Source organism: Capsaspora owczarzaki, assembly GCF_000151315.2.
Source record: "Capsaspora owczarzaki ATCC 30864 unplaced genomic scaffold supercont2.11, whole genome shotgun sequence".
NCBI lineage: Eukaryota > Filasterea > Ministeriida > Capsasporidae > Capsaspora > Capsaspora owczarzaki.
Genome location: NW_011887302.1, coordinates 893,021 through 908,295, shown reverse-complemented (window position 1 = coordinate 908,295; position 15,275 = coordinate 893,021). Strand labels below are relative to the sequence as shown.

The following is a 15,275-nucleotide window of genomic DNA, read 5'->3' as shown; positions in this document are numbered from 1 at the left end:
TCACATACTTTATTTTTTCTCAGACGTCCAAGCAGCTCAGATCACTTTTTTTTTTTTTTTTTTTTTTTTTTTTGGTTTTGTTTCAATGGCTGATCATTCACCCGCTGCCGCCTCCTCGTCTTCCTCGTCCGCCGCTGCCGCGTGGGGCGAGCTCGAGCCCATCAACGCCAACACATCCGCAATCACTCTGTCCAAGGCCACCGTCGTCATTGGCCGCAGCGACGGTGCGTTGCATTGCCTTTTGATGTTTGATGTTGAATCTCTCTCTTCTGCTTGCTTGCAAAAGCCCCTCATTGCTGCTTCCACTACTGCTGCTGCTGCTTCCACTGCTGCGATGCAGAGTGCGACGCAATCATCACCAACACCAAGAAGCTCTCTGGCAAGCACTGCACACTGATGCTCAAGGACTCGAGCGCCTTCATTGTGGACACCAGGTAACGACCGAGCTTATTCCTATCCGGGGCGCCAGGCGTCTCGTTCATGCGAGTGTGCTGCGGCGGCGTCCTGCTTTTTGCTACTCTGGCCGTTGCTCGTGCACTCTTGTCGCTCAAAGCGGCGGACAAGTGCGTTCGACGTCCCAGCATTGAAAAAACAAACAAAAAATCCAGCTCGAAACCAAACTGTTTCGTTTTCCCGCTCAAAATTTCGAGTTCAATCACTTCAACGATGATCGAATGTCGACTTGTCACTGATCACCTCGGCTTGCTTGTGTGTGTGTGTGTGTGTGTGTGTGTGTGTGTGTCGACTTTGTCTGATCACCTCGGTTTGCTTGTGTGTGTGTGTGTGTGCATGCTGATTATGCAGCACGAATGGCGTGCTGGTCAATGGATCGCGCATCGTCAAGGGCGAGGAAACCAAGCTCAACGCGGGCGACTCGATTGTCATTGTCAAGGACCCGGTCGAGGACAACCGTAAGAAAGCATAGAAGTGATCGCAAGCTGTGCAACTCGATGGCTTAACAACAAATGGCAATCCTGTGGCTGTCAGAGTTTGGCTATTACTTTAAGGATTTGCTCGCCCCGCCGCCCCTTCCCGCTGCTCAGACGCAAGTCGACGAGAACGAGGAAGCTGCTGCCATCCCAAGCAAGCGACGTGCTGAAGACGCGGTGAGTGGTGTGTGCTGTGGTCTGTGTCGCGTCCAATTCAAAGTTGTCTGATTCCTTTTTTTTTTTCTTTTTTTTTTGTGCGCAGGACGACGAAGCCGCCGAAGCCAAGACCAACAAGAAGCCTCGCACCGATGACATGGAGCAAAATCTCCAGTGTGGTATTTGCATGGTACGCGAATCCGTCTTCCACCGGCAGTTTGGCGAAGCGTTGGAGCTGACGTGTTTTTTTTTTTTTCTTTGTTTGGCAACTCTTGCCGTGTCTCTAGGAAATCCTCCACGACTGCGTCTCGGTTGTTCCGTGCTTGCACGACTTTTGCGGCGCATGCTACTCGGATTGGATGGAGAAAAAGTCAGACTGCCCGACCTGCCGTGCAAAGGTCACCTCCATCAGCCGCAACCACCGCATCAAGAATCTCTGCGAATCGTTCCTTGCAGAGCATCCGGAGAAGCGTCGCCCCGATGACGAAATTGCCGAGATGAATGCTCGCAACAAGATTACCAGCGACATGGTAAGCAACATCTGTCGTGGTTTGAGATTTCATTTTCACATGCAAATTGACCACCAGTGTCCTGAAAACAACACTGCAGCTCAAACCACCGCGTCGCCGCTACGATGACGACGAGGACGAGGACGATTACGATGACGATGAGGACGAGGATGATGGTTCGAATGCTGGTCCTGGCTATGGTTCGAGCAACTTTCCCTTCCAACCTTTCGGATTTCAAACGTCAGTACAATTCTTTGCCGGACACTTTGAACACGAAAATCAGCACGCACCATCCATCGTCATTGCGCTCAATTTTTTTTCTTTTTTTTTTCTTGTCTTTTTTTTTTCCCATTCATTCCTCAGAATCTGCCGCCAGTGCCCCAACGCCCCAAATCCCGTCCCTGGCTATACCTGTCCTCCTGGTGGAGGACATGGCCGTTGCACGTGCTGCCATCAGTTCATGCCCCTGTTCGCGACAAACAACTTCAATCCCCATGCCCCGCAGGCCGATCCGAACAAGCCGCAGAGCTGCGAAATCTGCAAAAGGCAGTACTGCCACATGTACTGGGGCTGCACTTGCAACGGTGGCTGTCTGAGCAAGCTGCGCAACTTCCAGTTCGACCAGGCTGCACTCGCCACCGTCGTCAACCGCAACACAACCGAGTCTGACCTCTTGCGAGATTACCTCACGTCCAAGAGCCTGACCATCAACGACATGTACAAGGACTGTATTACGAATCTTGATTCGAAAAAGTTCAAACTTGGTACGGAAAACTGGGTTGTTTTCGGTTTTTTTTTTTTTTTTTTTTTTTGCGGCTTTCGTCGTTCTGGAAAATGCCTGATCTAATGAGACGGTGCTGACTTTATCGCAGAGGCTCCAAACAAGGACATTTATCCACAACCCCTCGTGTTTGGCGGCCAGCCCGCCATTCCTACCGGCGACACTGTCCTTTGCCGCACATGCGTCGTGCCTTTCTTGGGGCAGCTTGCGTATCAGTATCGCGAGGCCATCCCGAACAGCGATCTTCCCAGTGAGTTGGACACCAATGTGTTTGGGTTTGGCTTTTTTGTTGAGCTGGGTGGTTTTGTTTTTCCATTTCTCGAGACGCATCGGCCTCACTGTTTTGTTCTCCCAGGCCGACCCCATCGCCCAAAGTGCTACTGGGGCTCCAACTGCAAGACTCAGGTCAATACGCCGCACCACGCCAGCAAATTCGACCACATCTGCAAACAAACCAGGTTCTCCTAACAAACGCACGACAGGGACTTTTTGGCGTTTTCAGTGTTGTTGTTGGATTGTAGCCAGTTGACTTTTTTGCTCGCATGCACGCGAGCCAGGAATTGTGAAAGCATGCTTGATTGGAATGAAACAAGTTTACTGCTGAGACGAAGAGATACAAAACAAAAATAAAGAACATCACCAACAAGCGAATTCCACAACCAAAGTAGAAAAAAATAACACACCATTCAACGTATCAAAACAAGAACAATTCAAAAGAGAGAGACACCGACATCAAGAAGAACAACAACAAAAACTCACAACTTGAAACTTATCGACACTCCCAGACTTTGATGGTTTGGTCGACACTTCCAGTCAGCACGTACGGAGCCGAAGGGTGGAAGGCAAGAGAGGAGACAAAGTGACCGTGGGCTTGGAGGGTCTTGGCGCACCGCCGATTTTTGAGGTCCCAAATGCGCAAGGTCTTATCGTCGGACACGGACACGACCATCTTGCCACCGGGGTGGAACATGAGTCCTCGGACCCAGTTGTCGTGTCCAATCTGAGACGGGAGAGGTGATTGAGATTGTTTTGGTGAGCGTTGCCCCCAACATGCTCCGACAACAGTCGATTTCAACCACTCAGGGCGAGTCGCTTACCAACGTCAACACACACTGGTTGGTTGCCAAATCCCATAGCTTGATCGTCTTGTCGCGCGAGCCGGAGAGCAGGTAGGGGCCAAGCGATTCTGGTGCACCGAGCGCAGCGACTGGGGTGGATTTGCCAGTTTCACCTGCGGCAGCTTTGGCAGCCTGCAATTTTGTCCCCCCCCCAACAAGCGACAACAGAACATGTGAGTGGCCGGAAGGGGGTGTCTACTCGTAAAACTCTGACAAACTGCAAAACCTGGTGACATACCTCGTTTGCAACCTCGGCCAGATAGAGATGCGAGCTTTCGGGCGCAAAAATGACGCATTCAATAACGTGATCATGATCGCGGAGTTCTGCCTTGCATTCTCCCGTGGCGGCATTCCATACTCGTATTGTCTGGAGATCGAACGGCAAAGAAATAGAGGTTATTACGGGGAGAACGCGAGAAACCTCGACACTCATGCCAAACATCTTTGCTTCGTTACCTGGTCGTTTGAGCACGATGCAATGAGTGTTCCCCGGGCATTCGAGCGAGCGCAGCGAACCCAATCATCATGGCCTTGCAATGTCTTGACGCAATATCTGCAGACAATTGTAAAAAAAAAAAAAAACCAAAAAAAAAACCAAAAAAAAAAAAAGCGGCAAATCAGAAAAAAAGGACGACCAGCGCAACTGACACTCCACAACAAAACAAACACACTCACCCTGTTGACACCTCCCACAGCTTGATTGTCTTGTCGCGGGACGCAGAAACGATCGTGTCGCCGGACGGGAGGAAGGAGACGGACGAGACGTTGTGGTCGTGGCCGCGGAGCGTTTTGACGCACTCGAACGACTTGAAATCCCAGATCTTGACAGTGAGGTCTGCCGAGCACGACACGAGCCAGGCGCCAGTGTGGTCGAACGCCAGGTCTTGCACGGCGTTCGTGTGGCCTTTGAGGGTGCGCTCAAACTCGCCCGACTCGTAGTCCCAGACCTTGATGGTCGCGTCCTCCGACGCCGAGACGCACACCGAGAATGTCGGGTGGAACGCGACTGCCGTGATGGGTCCGCGATGGCTGGTGAGCGTGTACTTTTCAGGCGGCCGGGGAATCCACTCTGCAGCACCAGCAGCGCCGCGACGAGCCAGTCCACCAGCGCCGCCCGCCGCGCCCGTGTCGCGCGCCTCGACCTTGATTTCGGCAACGCGGGCCTCGAGCTCCATGATCTTCTTCTGAAGCCGCAGCACGGACGTCCACTTCTTCTCGAGCAGGCCGGCAAACTTGTCCTTCTCGGGCTCTTCGGCCGGCAGCGAGGCCTCCTGCCGCAGCGCGCTCGCCGCCGCCGCATAGCCGCTCGCAACAAGGTGATCCAGCACAGCGCGGTTTCTAAAACGAAGGTGGACAGGACAAACGCCATGTCAGTTTCAACGAAGCAACGAACGAGGGATTTTTAGCAAATCTTTTTTTTTTTTTTTTTTTTTCTGTCCCTCTGCTGCTTCTATGGCAATGGATGATCATGATGATGATGATGATGATGATGCTGACTGTCGCTTGTCGCGTGGATGGGTTGATCGTTTGACTCTTTGCTGTGGATTGCGTTTTTGAATCAAAGCAAGCGGAAGAGCAAGAGTAAAGGGAAAGAAAAAAAAAGAGTATGGAGGGACGGGGTATGGAATCCTGATGTTGCCTGGTGAGCGGCGAGTAACGCCAGCCTTGGTTTTACTTCCCACCTCCATTTCTCCCGCTTCCCCCTCTCTCTCTCTCGTGTCTCTCTTCGTGCCTTCTCTCTGTTTCGGATCAATCAAAAGTCCATCAATTGCAAAACACAGAAGCAGCGTCGTTGCGCTTGTGCTTACAACTCGTCCTTTTGCTTCTCGCTGAGCACCATTTGCTCCAAAAACAACAAAACGACTGAGAATTTCTGAGAACCAAAATAAATCACCTTCTTTTTTTTTGTTTCATTTTTACTGTTTGCACTCTGTTGTTATTCTAGTAATGATAATCCAGTCTTTCATCTCGTAGTAGTAGAAATGGCGAGCGACGATGATGCGATGAGCGTCACTGAGCCTTCCACTACTACTGCTGCAACAGCATCGACCCCGCAACTGAGCGGCCAGGATCAGCCTGTGCCGTCGCCCGCAGCGCAGCACGACCGCATCCTGGACATGCGGGACAACTGGACAATGGTCAGGGACGAGACGGCGATGGTGATCTCGGCGCGCTGGTTTGCAAGGTGGGAGCGCTGCGTCAGGCCACTCGATGCGACGACGGCCACCGCCACCGTGTCTGACGCAGGTGCAGACGCAGACGCTGCTGCTGCTGCTGTCGAGGCCGGCAACCTGGTCCGCACCGCGCTCACCTGGACGGAGGACGCTGGGCTCGCGCTCCGCGGCATTGTCGGTCCCATCGACAACAGCTCCATCCTCACTGGTAAAGCGCACTCCTCCTCTCCTTCCGGCAGAAAGTTTATTAGCCCATCAACGCTCAGAGTTTGAGGTGAAAATCAGGGGATCGAAGGACAACAAAAAGGGACACGGCAAAAGCATAACTCTTTCCCTCTGAGTTGCTCGGAAACAGTCGAGATCTCGTCATTCGCGATGATTTTTGTTGCCTTACAGCAGACCACACGCATTAGAATGTCGTCAGGTCCAAAAGTACCTGGTTGTGCTGGGACGTGTGGCTTTGGGACTTTGGCTGGACTTTTTTGTGCCGTTCGCTCGTTTTCCGAGGATTCATCACAATCTACAGCTTATGTTTGGCTGCACTTTCGAATACCGGACCGGTATCGGGCAAAGTAGCACCATGGAGACAACGATAACAATAACAACCACCACAAGCAACATTGATCGTGGCTCAGTCAAACTGTTCACTCACTCTTTGCTCAATGCAACCTTGTTTAGAAGACGGATTGCTTCGGCCGAGCTTGTTGATGCAGACGGACTATGAGCTGCTGCCCTTGAACGCCTGGAATCTGTTGCTGGGTTGGTATGGTGCGATTGGCCATCCTATCGAGCGTCAGGTACCCGCTTGCTTTTGTCTGCCTGTCTGGTTGTAGCCTTGTTGGAGCGATCAGTTGTGATTCATTTTTGTTTTGTCTTGCCTTGTCGTTGCAGGTCATTTCTGAGAGCGACCATCTTCGTGTTGAGGTCTACCCCCTGAATATCATCTTGAGCCCCATTACGGCAGACACCCCTGATCTAAAGCCCACCACTTCCGCCACCCGGGCCATTTCCAAGCAAGCTACGCTCTGTAAGTTCTGCACTGCTGCTTTGCCTTCAATCTCATCTGTAAGTGGCGTGTGACTCATGTCTGTACGACAATCTGCTGTTGTCTTTTTTTTTTTGTTTGTTTGTTTGTTTGTTTGTTTGTTTGTTTGTTTTTTTGGTTTGTTTGTTGTGTTTTTTGTTTGTTTGTCAAGCCGCGCTGAAAAAGGTGGCATGCCTCGAGTTCGATCTGCCCCTAGACGACAGGACTCGCCTTTACTTTGACGACGTGAAGGTATAATTCTTTCACTGATTCCATCGTGTTTGTTTATTTTTGTATGTTTGGTTTGTTTTGCTCACCGCTCACCGCGTCTTTCATCCATGCACAGAAACCCCTGGACCAAAATATGGAGAAGAGCTCGTTGGCTGCAAACTACCTGTTTGACGGATGCAAGATTACGATTGAGCAGAAGCTCCCCAGTGGCGAATGGCCTTCCGATGTGACTCAGCGCGCTCAGCAAGCAGCTGCTGCTCTTCGACCCTTGCCTGCAGCACCGGCCCCGATGGCCGGCACGCGCAGCTCGCTTTCTTCCTTCGGCAGCTCGTCCTATCCCACCCGCTCGATTCGAGCCACCGTCCACGGTGCCTTGGGCCTTCGCAACCTGGGCAACACGTGCTTTATGAACTCGGGTTTGCAGTGCCTCTCCAACTCGATGGCGCTGACACGGTACTTTGTCGACGACAGCTACCTGCGAGATGTCAACACGACCAACCCGCTGGGCATGCGGGGTGAGCTGGCACAAGAGTACGGCGAGCTTGTGAAGGCGCTGTGGTCTGACAACCCATCGAGTTCCGTCTCCCCGTTCTCGTTCAAGGTAATGAGCGCGTATTGGTTTTTTTTTTTGGGTGCTCACTCGCTACTTTTTGCACTGCATTGATCGTCCTGCTCATCTTACATTGCTCACTCACCTGCACACGCAAACTGCAGTACAAACTGTCCATGTTTGCACCTCAGTTCAACGGCTACCAACAGCACGATTCTCAGGAGCTGTTGGCCTTCCTGCTGGACGGCTTGCACGAGGATCTCAATCGTGTGACCAAAAAGCCGTATATCGAAGCCAAGGATGCCAACGGCCGACCGGATGCCGAGGTGGCCGACGAAATGTGGCACATGCACAAGCAGCGCAACGACTCCATCATTGTAGATCTCTTCCAGGGCCAATTCAAGTCCACTTTGGTTTGCCCCGTTTGCGACCGTGTTTCCATCACTTTCGACCCTTTCATGTACCTTTCGTTGCCGCTGCCTGAAAAGCGCTATGCCATCTCCGTCACGGTGGTGCTTCGTGACCCACAGAGGCGACCGATTTGCGTCAAGGTCCGGGTGCCAAAGGACGCAACGGTCTTTGTGCTCCGACAGGCGCTCGCCGACTTGCTCGAGCTGAGGGCCGATTCGATTCTCTTGGTCGAGACGTACCAAAGCAAAATTGACAGCCGGCTGGAGAACACCGAGCCTTGCGCCGCCTACTTTAAACTGCGTCATGGTCATGAGCTGTATGCGTACGAGGTGGACACGATTGAGCGGCACCACCACCTGATCAATGTGTGCTTTTTGCAGTCGAACTTTGAAACTGACACTGCGGCGTCCGGGTATGTGTCGAAGAAGAAAGGTGAATGGAAGAGAGACGACAAGTCGTGCTCTGCATCGCTCACTGCGCTTGTGGTGCCTTTTTTGTTTTCTCAGTCGATTTGTCGGACGACCCATTATCTGCTCTTTTCCCCGCGAAGACGTTTCCGGCGCGGAAGTCTATGAGGTTGTGATGACCCACATGCGGTATGTTGTCTTGATTCCTATTGTTGTTGTTGTTGTTGTTGTTGTGTGTTAGGGGGAAGGACAAAGGAAACACTGCTCATGATCGTGTGGTGCATGTTGCTTCTGTGCGACAGTCCATATTTCAACAAACAGGACGTCAACGATGAGGGTTCAGAAATGGCGACGGAAGACTCGGTATGTGCAAGAACGCCAGCTCGACGAGCATCCCTCTTCTTCTTTTCTGTCTCGTTTTGTCGCCAGCCTGACTGACTTTGACCTTTGATTCCTTTGGTTGTCACGTTTGTAGGAGTATCCATTCAGTTTAATCTATCTGGATCACCACGCCGAATTCCCTGCAAGCCTCCACATTGTTCCAAACGATGCTACTCCAGTGAGCTGGGCCACCGGGTTCTTTGGGATTCGCTGGCTCCCCGATGCACTGGCAGACGCTGGTTTCGACCAAACCCTCTATCTTGTAAGTAGCGCATCGAGAGTCTGAAATGTCACTGAGGTATGGCTTGTTGTTTGACTCGACCACTCCTGCTTGGTTATTTGGCGGCTGCTAGGCGCGCGACGATCATGAATCCACCCGTGAGACTTCCGGTACATCGGTCTCGCTGGGCGATTGCATGCAGCTGTTTTTGAAGCAAGAGCAGCTGGGCGCGGACGACCCTTGGTACTGCTCCCAATGCAAGCAACATCAGCAAGCCTACAAGAAGTTTGATCTTTGGCGCGCCCCGGAAACGCTGGTTGTTCATCTGAAGCGCTTCTCCTTCAGTCGATACTCTCGCAGCAAGCTCGAGACGCATGTCGACTTCCCCATCACGTGCGTAACTGCGTTTTCTTTTTGTTCCATCTGCTTGCCCCAATTCACAGACGTTTTGGAGAGTTGGTGACATTGACTCTGTCTCGGTTTTTTTTTTGGGCTTTGTTTGGCCACAGCGACTTCAATCTTGCCGAGTACATGTGCTCTGACGTGACAGAACCGCTGTTGTACGACCTGTATGCCGTATCGGTACGTGAAAGTTGTTTCGGTGTCGACAATAGATTGTTCTTTGCTGGGTTTTTTTTTGTGTGTGTGTGTGCTCATGCTCTTTGACGCTGTTGTTGATCACGCGCAGAACCATTTTGGTGGTCTTGGTGGTGGACACTGTACGTTGCGCTCTGTTTTGTTCGATGCGATTGCACGGGATTTTCGGATTTTGCGCAAAAATTGACTTGTTGACCCGCTTTCACCACGCAGACACCGCGTATGCGTTGAACGAACCTTCTGGTCGCTGGTTTAATTTCGACGACAGTTCCGTCTCCCCAGCTGAGGCCCGCGTATGCGTTGAACGAACCTTCTGGTCGCTGGTTTAATTTCGACGACAGTTCCGTCTCCCCAGCTGAGGCCCGAGATGCTTTGGTAAGAAAAAAAAAATGACGTTTTATTTCCGATCTGGACCACTTTTATGTTTACATCTCGCTCACGCTTCCTCGAATGCTTTTGGACATCCCTCCCCGCTCTTTCGCGCAGTCATCCTCTGCATATGTGCTCTTCTATCGCCGCAAGCGGACTCCGCCAGCGGAATCCCAGAGCGCCGCCATGTCCGATGGTGAAAATTGAGTGTCAGCCGTTGTATTTACTTTCGTGTATGTCTTGCATTCAGCATGCATTCTGCTCGGTTTTTATGAGCCTTCTTGAGAGCTATTGAAAGCAACAACAACAACAACAACAACAATACAAACTAAAACCAATCTTCTCAACACACACTAAATGCTCCCAAAAAGTATAAATAACAAGTAAATCATGGCAACACCCCTTGATGCCGCAGAGTGCAGTACCGGTCGGACAGCTCGCGAACAATCATCGAGTAGGGACTGTACTTGTACGCCTCGCGCCGAACGACGGGATCGGGGTCTGAAAACGCTTCCGGTGTGACGGCGGCTGGCTGAGTGGCATTCACAGCCAGGCCGTAGTAAAGGATGGATGTTACATCGGCAAGCTTTCTTCGTCGCTCGCGGATGGCCTCCACGTCTTGACTTAGTTGATAGAGATGGTCGAGGAAGCTGAACGAGTGCGAAAAATCCTCCGAGAATCGAACCACGATCGAGTCCCAGTCGATCTGGTTGGGGAATGGCAGCACAAAGTTTCGATCAAAGAGAACAGGGATGCAGCCGACAATCGCAGCATCGTAAAAGCGCTGCGTCCACGGCGACGTGCCTCTTGGAGCGGCACAGAACGTAAAGTCCTTGACGAGCTGCTGGTATTCGAACTTGTTGGAGCTCACCTTGCGTGTTTGCAAGAGGACGAGTGGTGCATAAAAGCTACTTTTGGCGCTGGGTATCTTGAGAAGCTCTGCCAAGCGACCGAGCTGCCGGCGCTGGTAGCTGAGCTGCACGCCGCCCGTGTACAGAAAGAGGCGTCGTCGCTCGCGCAATGCATCCTGGTACGTCTCCTGGTAGCTGAAAAACGCATCGTCGGGATACCCCGGTACGATGATATCGCGCCCAGCAAAGTAGGCGTAGGGACGATAGGCCTCGGTGAGCAGCTTGGTCACGTTCGAGTAGTGACCGGCTCCTCGGCCAAAGAGATACGAGCCGTGCAGCACCGAGGATGTCACATTGTAGGAGCCGCCTCCTGGGTTGAGCAGAGCGTGGTCGTGGCCATTGTTGCGGTGGAAATACGGCGACCGGTGCAGGTGGCGCACAGAGATGAGAAACTGGCGTGTCTCGTTAAACCGCGCGCGATTTAAATTGAACAGACACTTGACCATGGTGGGGATGTAAAAGAAGTGCGCCTCCTCCGGATTGTCCGTGTGGTGGATGGAATCGCGAATCCAGTACGGGAGTTCGATTTCCTCATACCACATAATCTGCAGGGAATCGCGGCATTCATCGCGTGTCGGCATGGCGTTCAGGATGCGCTTGTAGACGTAGATTTTGAAGATGCCGATCGGTGCCTCCATTCTGGATGGACTCGTTGCAGAAGGCACGCAAATGAACGGCTGGGCGGCGGTCGTCTGCTGCTGCTGGTTGGAAGAAGATGAGGATTGCTTGAGCAGCTTGACCTGGGCGAGCTCCATTGCTCGCTGCGGCGACACTTGGAACGGCTCCATGGTGTCAATGTACGGGACGCCATTCTCGACAGCAATGACTTGCTGGTTGGGCAGCAGCTGTCCGCAGTCCCACGGGATCGCGCTGTTGTTCCCATCTTTGGATGAGTGGCGCTGTCGAAGCACGGCAGCGAGCGGTCCTTCCTGTGCTGCTGCTGCTGCGCGCGTCCGGGGATCGAGCTCAGATGCCCCCAAGTGCAGTGTGTCTTCTGCTCGGCCGAGGCCCAATCCTCCCTCTGCAGCAGCACCGGCGTCTCTTCGGGGAGCACCAAAGCCGAGCCCAGCGAGCAATCGTGCTCCACCGGGATTGCTCTGCCCTATTGCTCCTGCTCCCATCACACGACCACGTCTGCTGATACCATCTCCAATTCCACCACTGCTACTACTGCTACTACTGCCAGTGGTTCTGACGCCGGTGTGCGGGTTGCGGCGGTCGTGTGGTCGCGGGTAGTCCAGAACGTACAGCGTGACGAGCAGACCAGCAAGCACCACAGCGACGGCGTGCAACGGCCGGCCACGCATTGAAGTCAAGTGCAAGAGACAAGCGAGATGGACAAAGAGGTAGATGGATAGAGAGAGAGAGTGAGAGTGAGAGAGGGAGTGAGAGAAAGTACGAGGCTGAAATGGAGCGAAGAATAGAATGCGAAAAGCAAAAAATCAAAAAAAAAAAAAAAAAAAAAGGTTGAAACGCACAAGGACTAGATCTAGAATGGACGAAAAAAAATAGAGTAAGATTCGCCTGCCTTGGTGCGATGCAGAAGAATACAGCGTGTGTCCGCGAATGTTGGCAAGCTTGGCGGCGCTCAGCACTTGCTCGCCGCGAGCAGTGTCGACTTGGTCCAAGAACAGCCTGACGACATTGATCAGCCCCCGCTGAATGGCAATACGGTGCAGGCATCATCAAGTCGAACACTTGGGTCTTCAAAGCAGGAGCTTGAGAATGTTCATGTCGGTGCTGTGACAGACATGACAGTCGGAGTCGTTCGTTGTTGTCGATTTTTCAGCTCGTGTTGACGTTTCCCCACTCCCAAACTTCTTACCGATCTCATACCGTGCTCCAGTAAATGTTCGTTCCCATGAGCGGGTCAGTCAATTTGCCAGCAGTGTCGAAACCCACACTCCAAGTCCCAAATGTCAAACAACAACGACCGAGCTGTCCCAGAATCCCCCGTCCGCGATCTCACTGAGCACTTTCAGAGTGTTTCAATGTAAGTGTATGCGGCCCACGGCTGGTCGTCCAGCTGCACTACGACGGTCACAAAATCCCATGAGACCGTTTGAAACTCAGCGTTCATTTTTGTTGCATTGTGTTGCTTCGATTTCCTCTCCCTGCTTAGCGGCACCGGCTCGATTTCTGTGAGCAGTGACAGAGCAACCATGTCATCGCGAGATGCGAGTCATGTCGACCAAGGCCCCGACGCCGCTCCGAGCGACCCGATGCACGATTTGGCAGCTTGTCTTGGCCTTGTCTCGGCGAAAAGTTTGGCGCCATTTTCGCCTCGTTTGCCCAACGTCAACCTGGCCACCCAGCGGTCTGGCCTCCTGGCGGCTCTGCCCGATGCAAGTACCATCAAAGGCAACGAGCTGCCACAGCTGTCAGATGAACAGCGGACAAGCGCCGCAGCAGTGCTTAATGAGCTGGAGCTGCCAGACACCTGCGAGTCTGTCCCGCATGCAGTTGGTTTCACACTACTCAAAACCCTCCTCCGGGAGCTGAAAAAAGCCGAGGCGAGAGCCGCAGCCGCCGAGCAGGAGCGCCAGGAAGCCGAGAAGCTGAAAGCCGAGACAGCGCGCCTGGAAGCCGAGAAGAGAGCCCTGGTTGCCGAAGAAATAGGTCAGTCACTTGGGTTTTTCTTTCTTTTTTTTTTTTTCTTTTTTTTTTTGTTTTCTGCTTTCGAAAATCTCAACTTTGACTTTCACCTTTCATACAGCTCGTCATGTATTTCTATTGGAACTTGACAAAGGCCTGCCCCCTCTCGTCTCCTGTTTCCGAGCCTCCTCAAAAACAAAAAGTGCATCATCGCGCCACCCACCAGCCACCGCTGTTGCTGGCACTTTCAACTGCCATCCCCACCTCTTCAAGAACTACCGACCGGCTGGCACCACTTCACTCGCGGGTAGGATTGGCTACAACAGCGAAGCTACCATTCAGCTGTATGTTGCGGAGACTCTCAGGACCCTGATCCGATCAATTCCTCAGCACCTCATCGGCCCCGCGGAAGATACGAGCATTTACTTTTTACAAAATGCTTTCTTAAACACAACGAGTGCGAACGGTCGAAAGTCTGATCTGATGTACATCTCCGTGTTCGGAACGCGTCTCGGACCGGGTCGCGGCGCCTTCGAAGTCAAGTGCCCCAGCCGTGCGTCTGCTGCCAACCACTCTGTTGAGGAAAACTACAGACTCGCCAAGGAAGATATGAATGACACCCATTTCATCGGACAGCTCTTCGACGACATGCAAGAGCTTCGCATGACGTTCAATCTCAACCACGTTTTTGGCGTCCTCACCAACTACAGGTTCTGGAGGATCTTCTGGCTCGATGATCCGCTGAGCATCGCAATGGCCGGGTCAGACGGCCCGCTGCCTCTTCCAGGCAGACCGGATCTTGACGGGTTTGCGGCCGGGGCGCCAGTTCCTGATTTCTCCTCGACGAACGCCTTCACGGCCAATTTACCTGATGGACAAGAGCTGCCCCGACAGCTATATGCTTCGAGCATTTTCCGCCACGACGACCCGCGGCTTTTCCCGCATTTGCTCTCGGTGCTCTACAAGATGAGTCGCGCCCTTCCCAGCCGTGCCGTCGGTGGCAGAGTAGCGCTGCACATCTCACAGGCTGATCGCTCGTGGCAAAGCATTCCGCACCCCGTGCTCAATTTTTCCGCGATGGTGTCGAAGCAATCGGGACAATTCTGGCTGCTGTTCCGACTCGGCGGTGGCGGAGATGGCACAGCGTGGCTGGCCACCAATGGCAAAGAGAGCGGCAAAGTCTGCGTCGTGAAGATCTTTCTGCCAGGAACGTTGGCGGAAGATGTTCAAGCCGAGTGCGAACGTTGGAAGATCTGGCCAGGGCTACCCGCCACGTTCACTCACACCTTGAATAGAATGGGGCTCTGCCTTGTCATGCCTTTCCTCAAGACGTATGATCAGCCGCGCACGGACCCAGCCGAACTCGACGCCATCCGCACCGCCATTACCGCCATGGCGGAGGCGGGCTATCGGCACGACGATTTGGACTTGCGTCACGTCGGCTTCTACAGGGTGAATGGAGTTCTTCACGCTGCCCTGCTCGATCTGTCGCGCGTCACTCGTATTCAAGATAACGATATAGAGCAGGGGAAGAGGTTGATGTTGGAACGGCTTGGAATGCTGGCCGAGGCGTCGACATGAGCGACCAAAGCCATTCGTGACACCGTGGCAGCAAAATGAACCAACAAAGAGAAGGAAGCGGCGCGCAAGGCCATGCTCGCCAAACTTTTGCTTGAGCTCAAAGCTGTGTGATGTGTTGTGAGGTGTGCTTTTTTTGTCAATCATGGCCACTGTCTGGTTCGCTGTCTGCGCTCCAACCCCTTCCACCATCCAGTGTCTCCAGCTTTCTGCAATAAATGTCAAGCTCCTTGCCACCTCGCATTTGGTTCCTCAGTTGTTTTGCTAGACGTCTCTGATTAACTTGCAGCTTGGCAGAGAGCCTGGCTTTGGGTTGCAGTTGCACTTTCTTTTG

At 52.8% G+C, this 15,275-nt stretch overlaps 5 protein-coding genes across 5 annotated transcripts; 3 read left to right on the top strand and 2 right to left on the bottom strand.

Moving 5' to 3' along the window:
• Nucleotides 1–81: 81 nt before the first annotated feature.
• Nucleotides 82–3,026, top strand: CAOG_06490 (hypothetical protein). Its single transcript, XM_004345189.2, has 10 exons — nt 82–224; nt 341–434; nt 805–911; nt 988–1,106; nt 1,192–1,275; nt 1,373–1,615; nt 1,695–1,834; nt 1,958–2,358; nt 2,467–2,625; nt 2,731–3,026. Exons 1-10 carry the CDS (start codon nt 86–88, stop codon nt 2,841–2,843), a joined length of 1,599 nt encoding a protein of 532 aa, XP_004345239.1. The 5' UTR covers nt 82–85; the 3' UTR covers nt 2,844–3,026.
• Nucleotides 2,954–5,348, bottom strand: CAOG_06489 (platelet-activating factor acetylhydrolase IB subunit alpha). The gene is made up of 6 exons (XM_004345188.2): nt 5,302–5,348; nt 4,169–4,831; nt 3,950–4,046; nt 3,732–3,860; nt 3,473–3,625; nt 2,954–3,375 (listed from the first exon to the last, which is right to left on the bottom strand). Exons 1-6 carry the CDS (start codon nt 5,331–5,333, stop codon nt 3,145–3,147), a joined length of 1,305 nt encoding a protein of 434 aa, XP_004345238.1. The 5' UTR covers nt 5,334–5,348; the 3' UTR covers nt 2,954–3,144.
• Nucleotides 5,349–5,462: 114 nt separating this feature from the next.
• On the top strand, nt 5,463–10,064 carry CAOG_06488 (ubiquitin carboxyl-terminal hydrolase; the record flags this gene model as incomplete). Its single annotated transcript, XM_004345187.2, has 14 exons — nt 5,463–5,875; nt 6,346–6,464; nt 6,559–6,694; nt 6,864–6,943; nt 7,038–7,523; nt 7,637–8,295; nt 8,390–8,479; nt 8,593–8,653; nt 8,766–8,933; nt 9,025–9,284; nt 9,401–9,473; nt 9,580–9,610; nt 9,757–9,863; nt 9,975–10,064. Exons 1-14 carry the CDS (start codon nt 5,476–5,478, stop codon nt 10,062–10,064), a joined length of 2,760 nt encoding a protein of 919 aa, XP_004345237.1. The 5' UTR covers nt 5,463–5,475.
• Nucleotides 10,065–10,126: 62 nt separating this feature from the next.
• On the bottom strand, nt 10,127–11,406 carry CAOG_06487 (hypothetical protein; the record flags this gene model as incomplete). The annotated part of the gene is made up of 2 exons (XM_004345186.2): nt 10,127–10,145; nt 10,283–11,406. The coding sequence occupies 2 exons, from the start codon at nt 11,404–11,406 to the stop codon at nt 10,127–10,129; spliced, it is 1,143 nt and encodes a 380-aa protein (XP_004345236.1).
• A 1,278-nt stretch (nt 11,407–12,684) lies between these two features.
• On the top strand, nt 12,685–14,944 carry CAOG_06486 (hypothetical protein; the record flags this gene model as incomplete). The annotated part of the gene is made up of 3 exons (XM_004345185.1): nt 12,685–12,761; nt 12,891–13,387; nt 13,485–14,944. The coding sequence occupies 3 exons, from the start codon at nt 12,685–12,687 to the stop codon at nt 14,942–14,944; spliced, it is 2,034 nt and encodes a 677-aa protein (XP_004345235.1).
• Nucleotides 14,945–15,275: the final 331 nt, after the last annotated feature.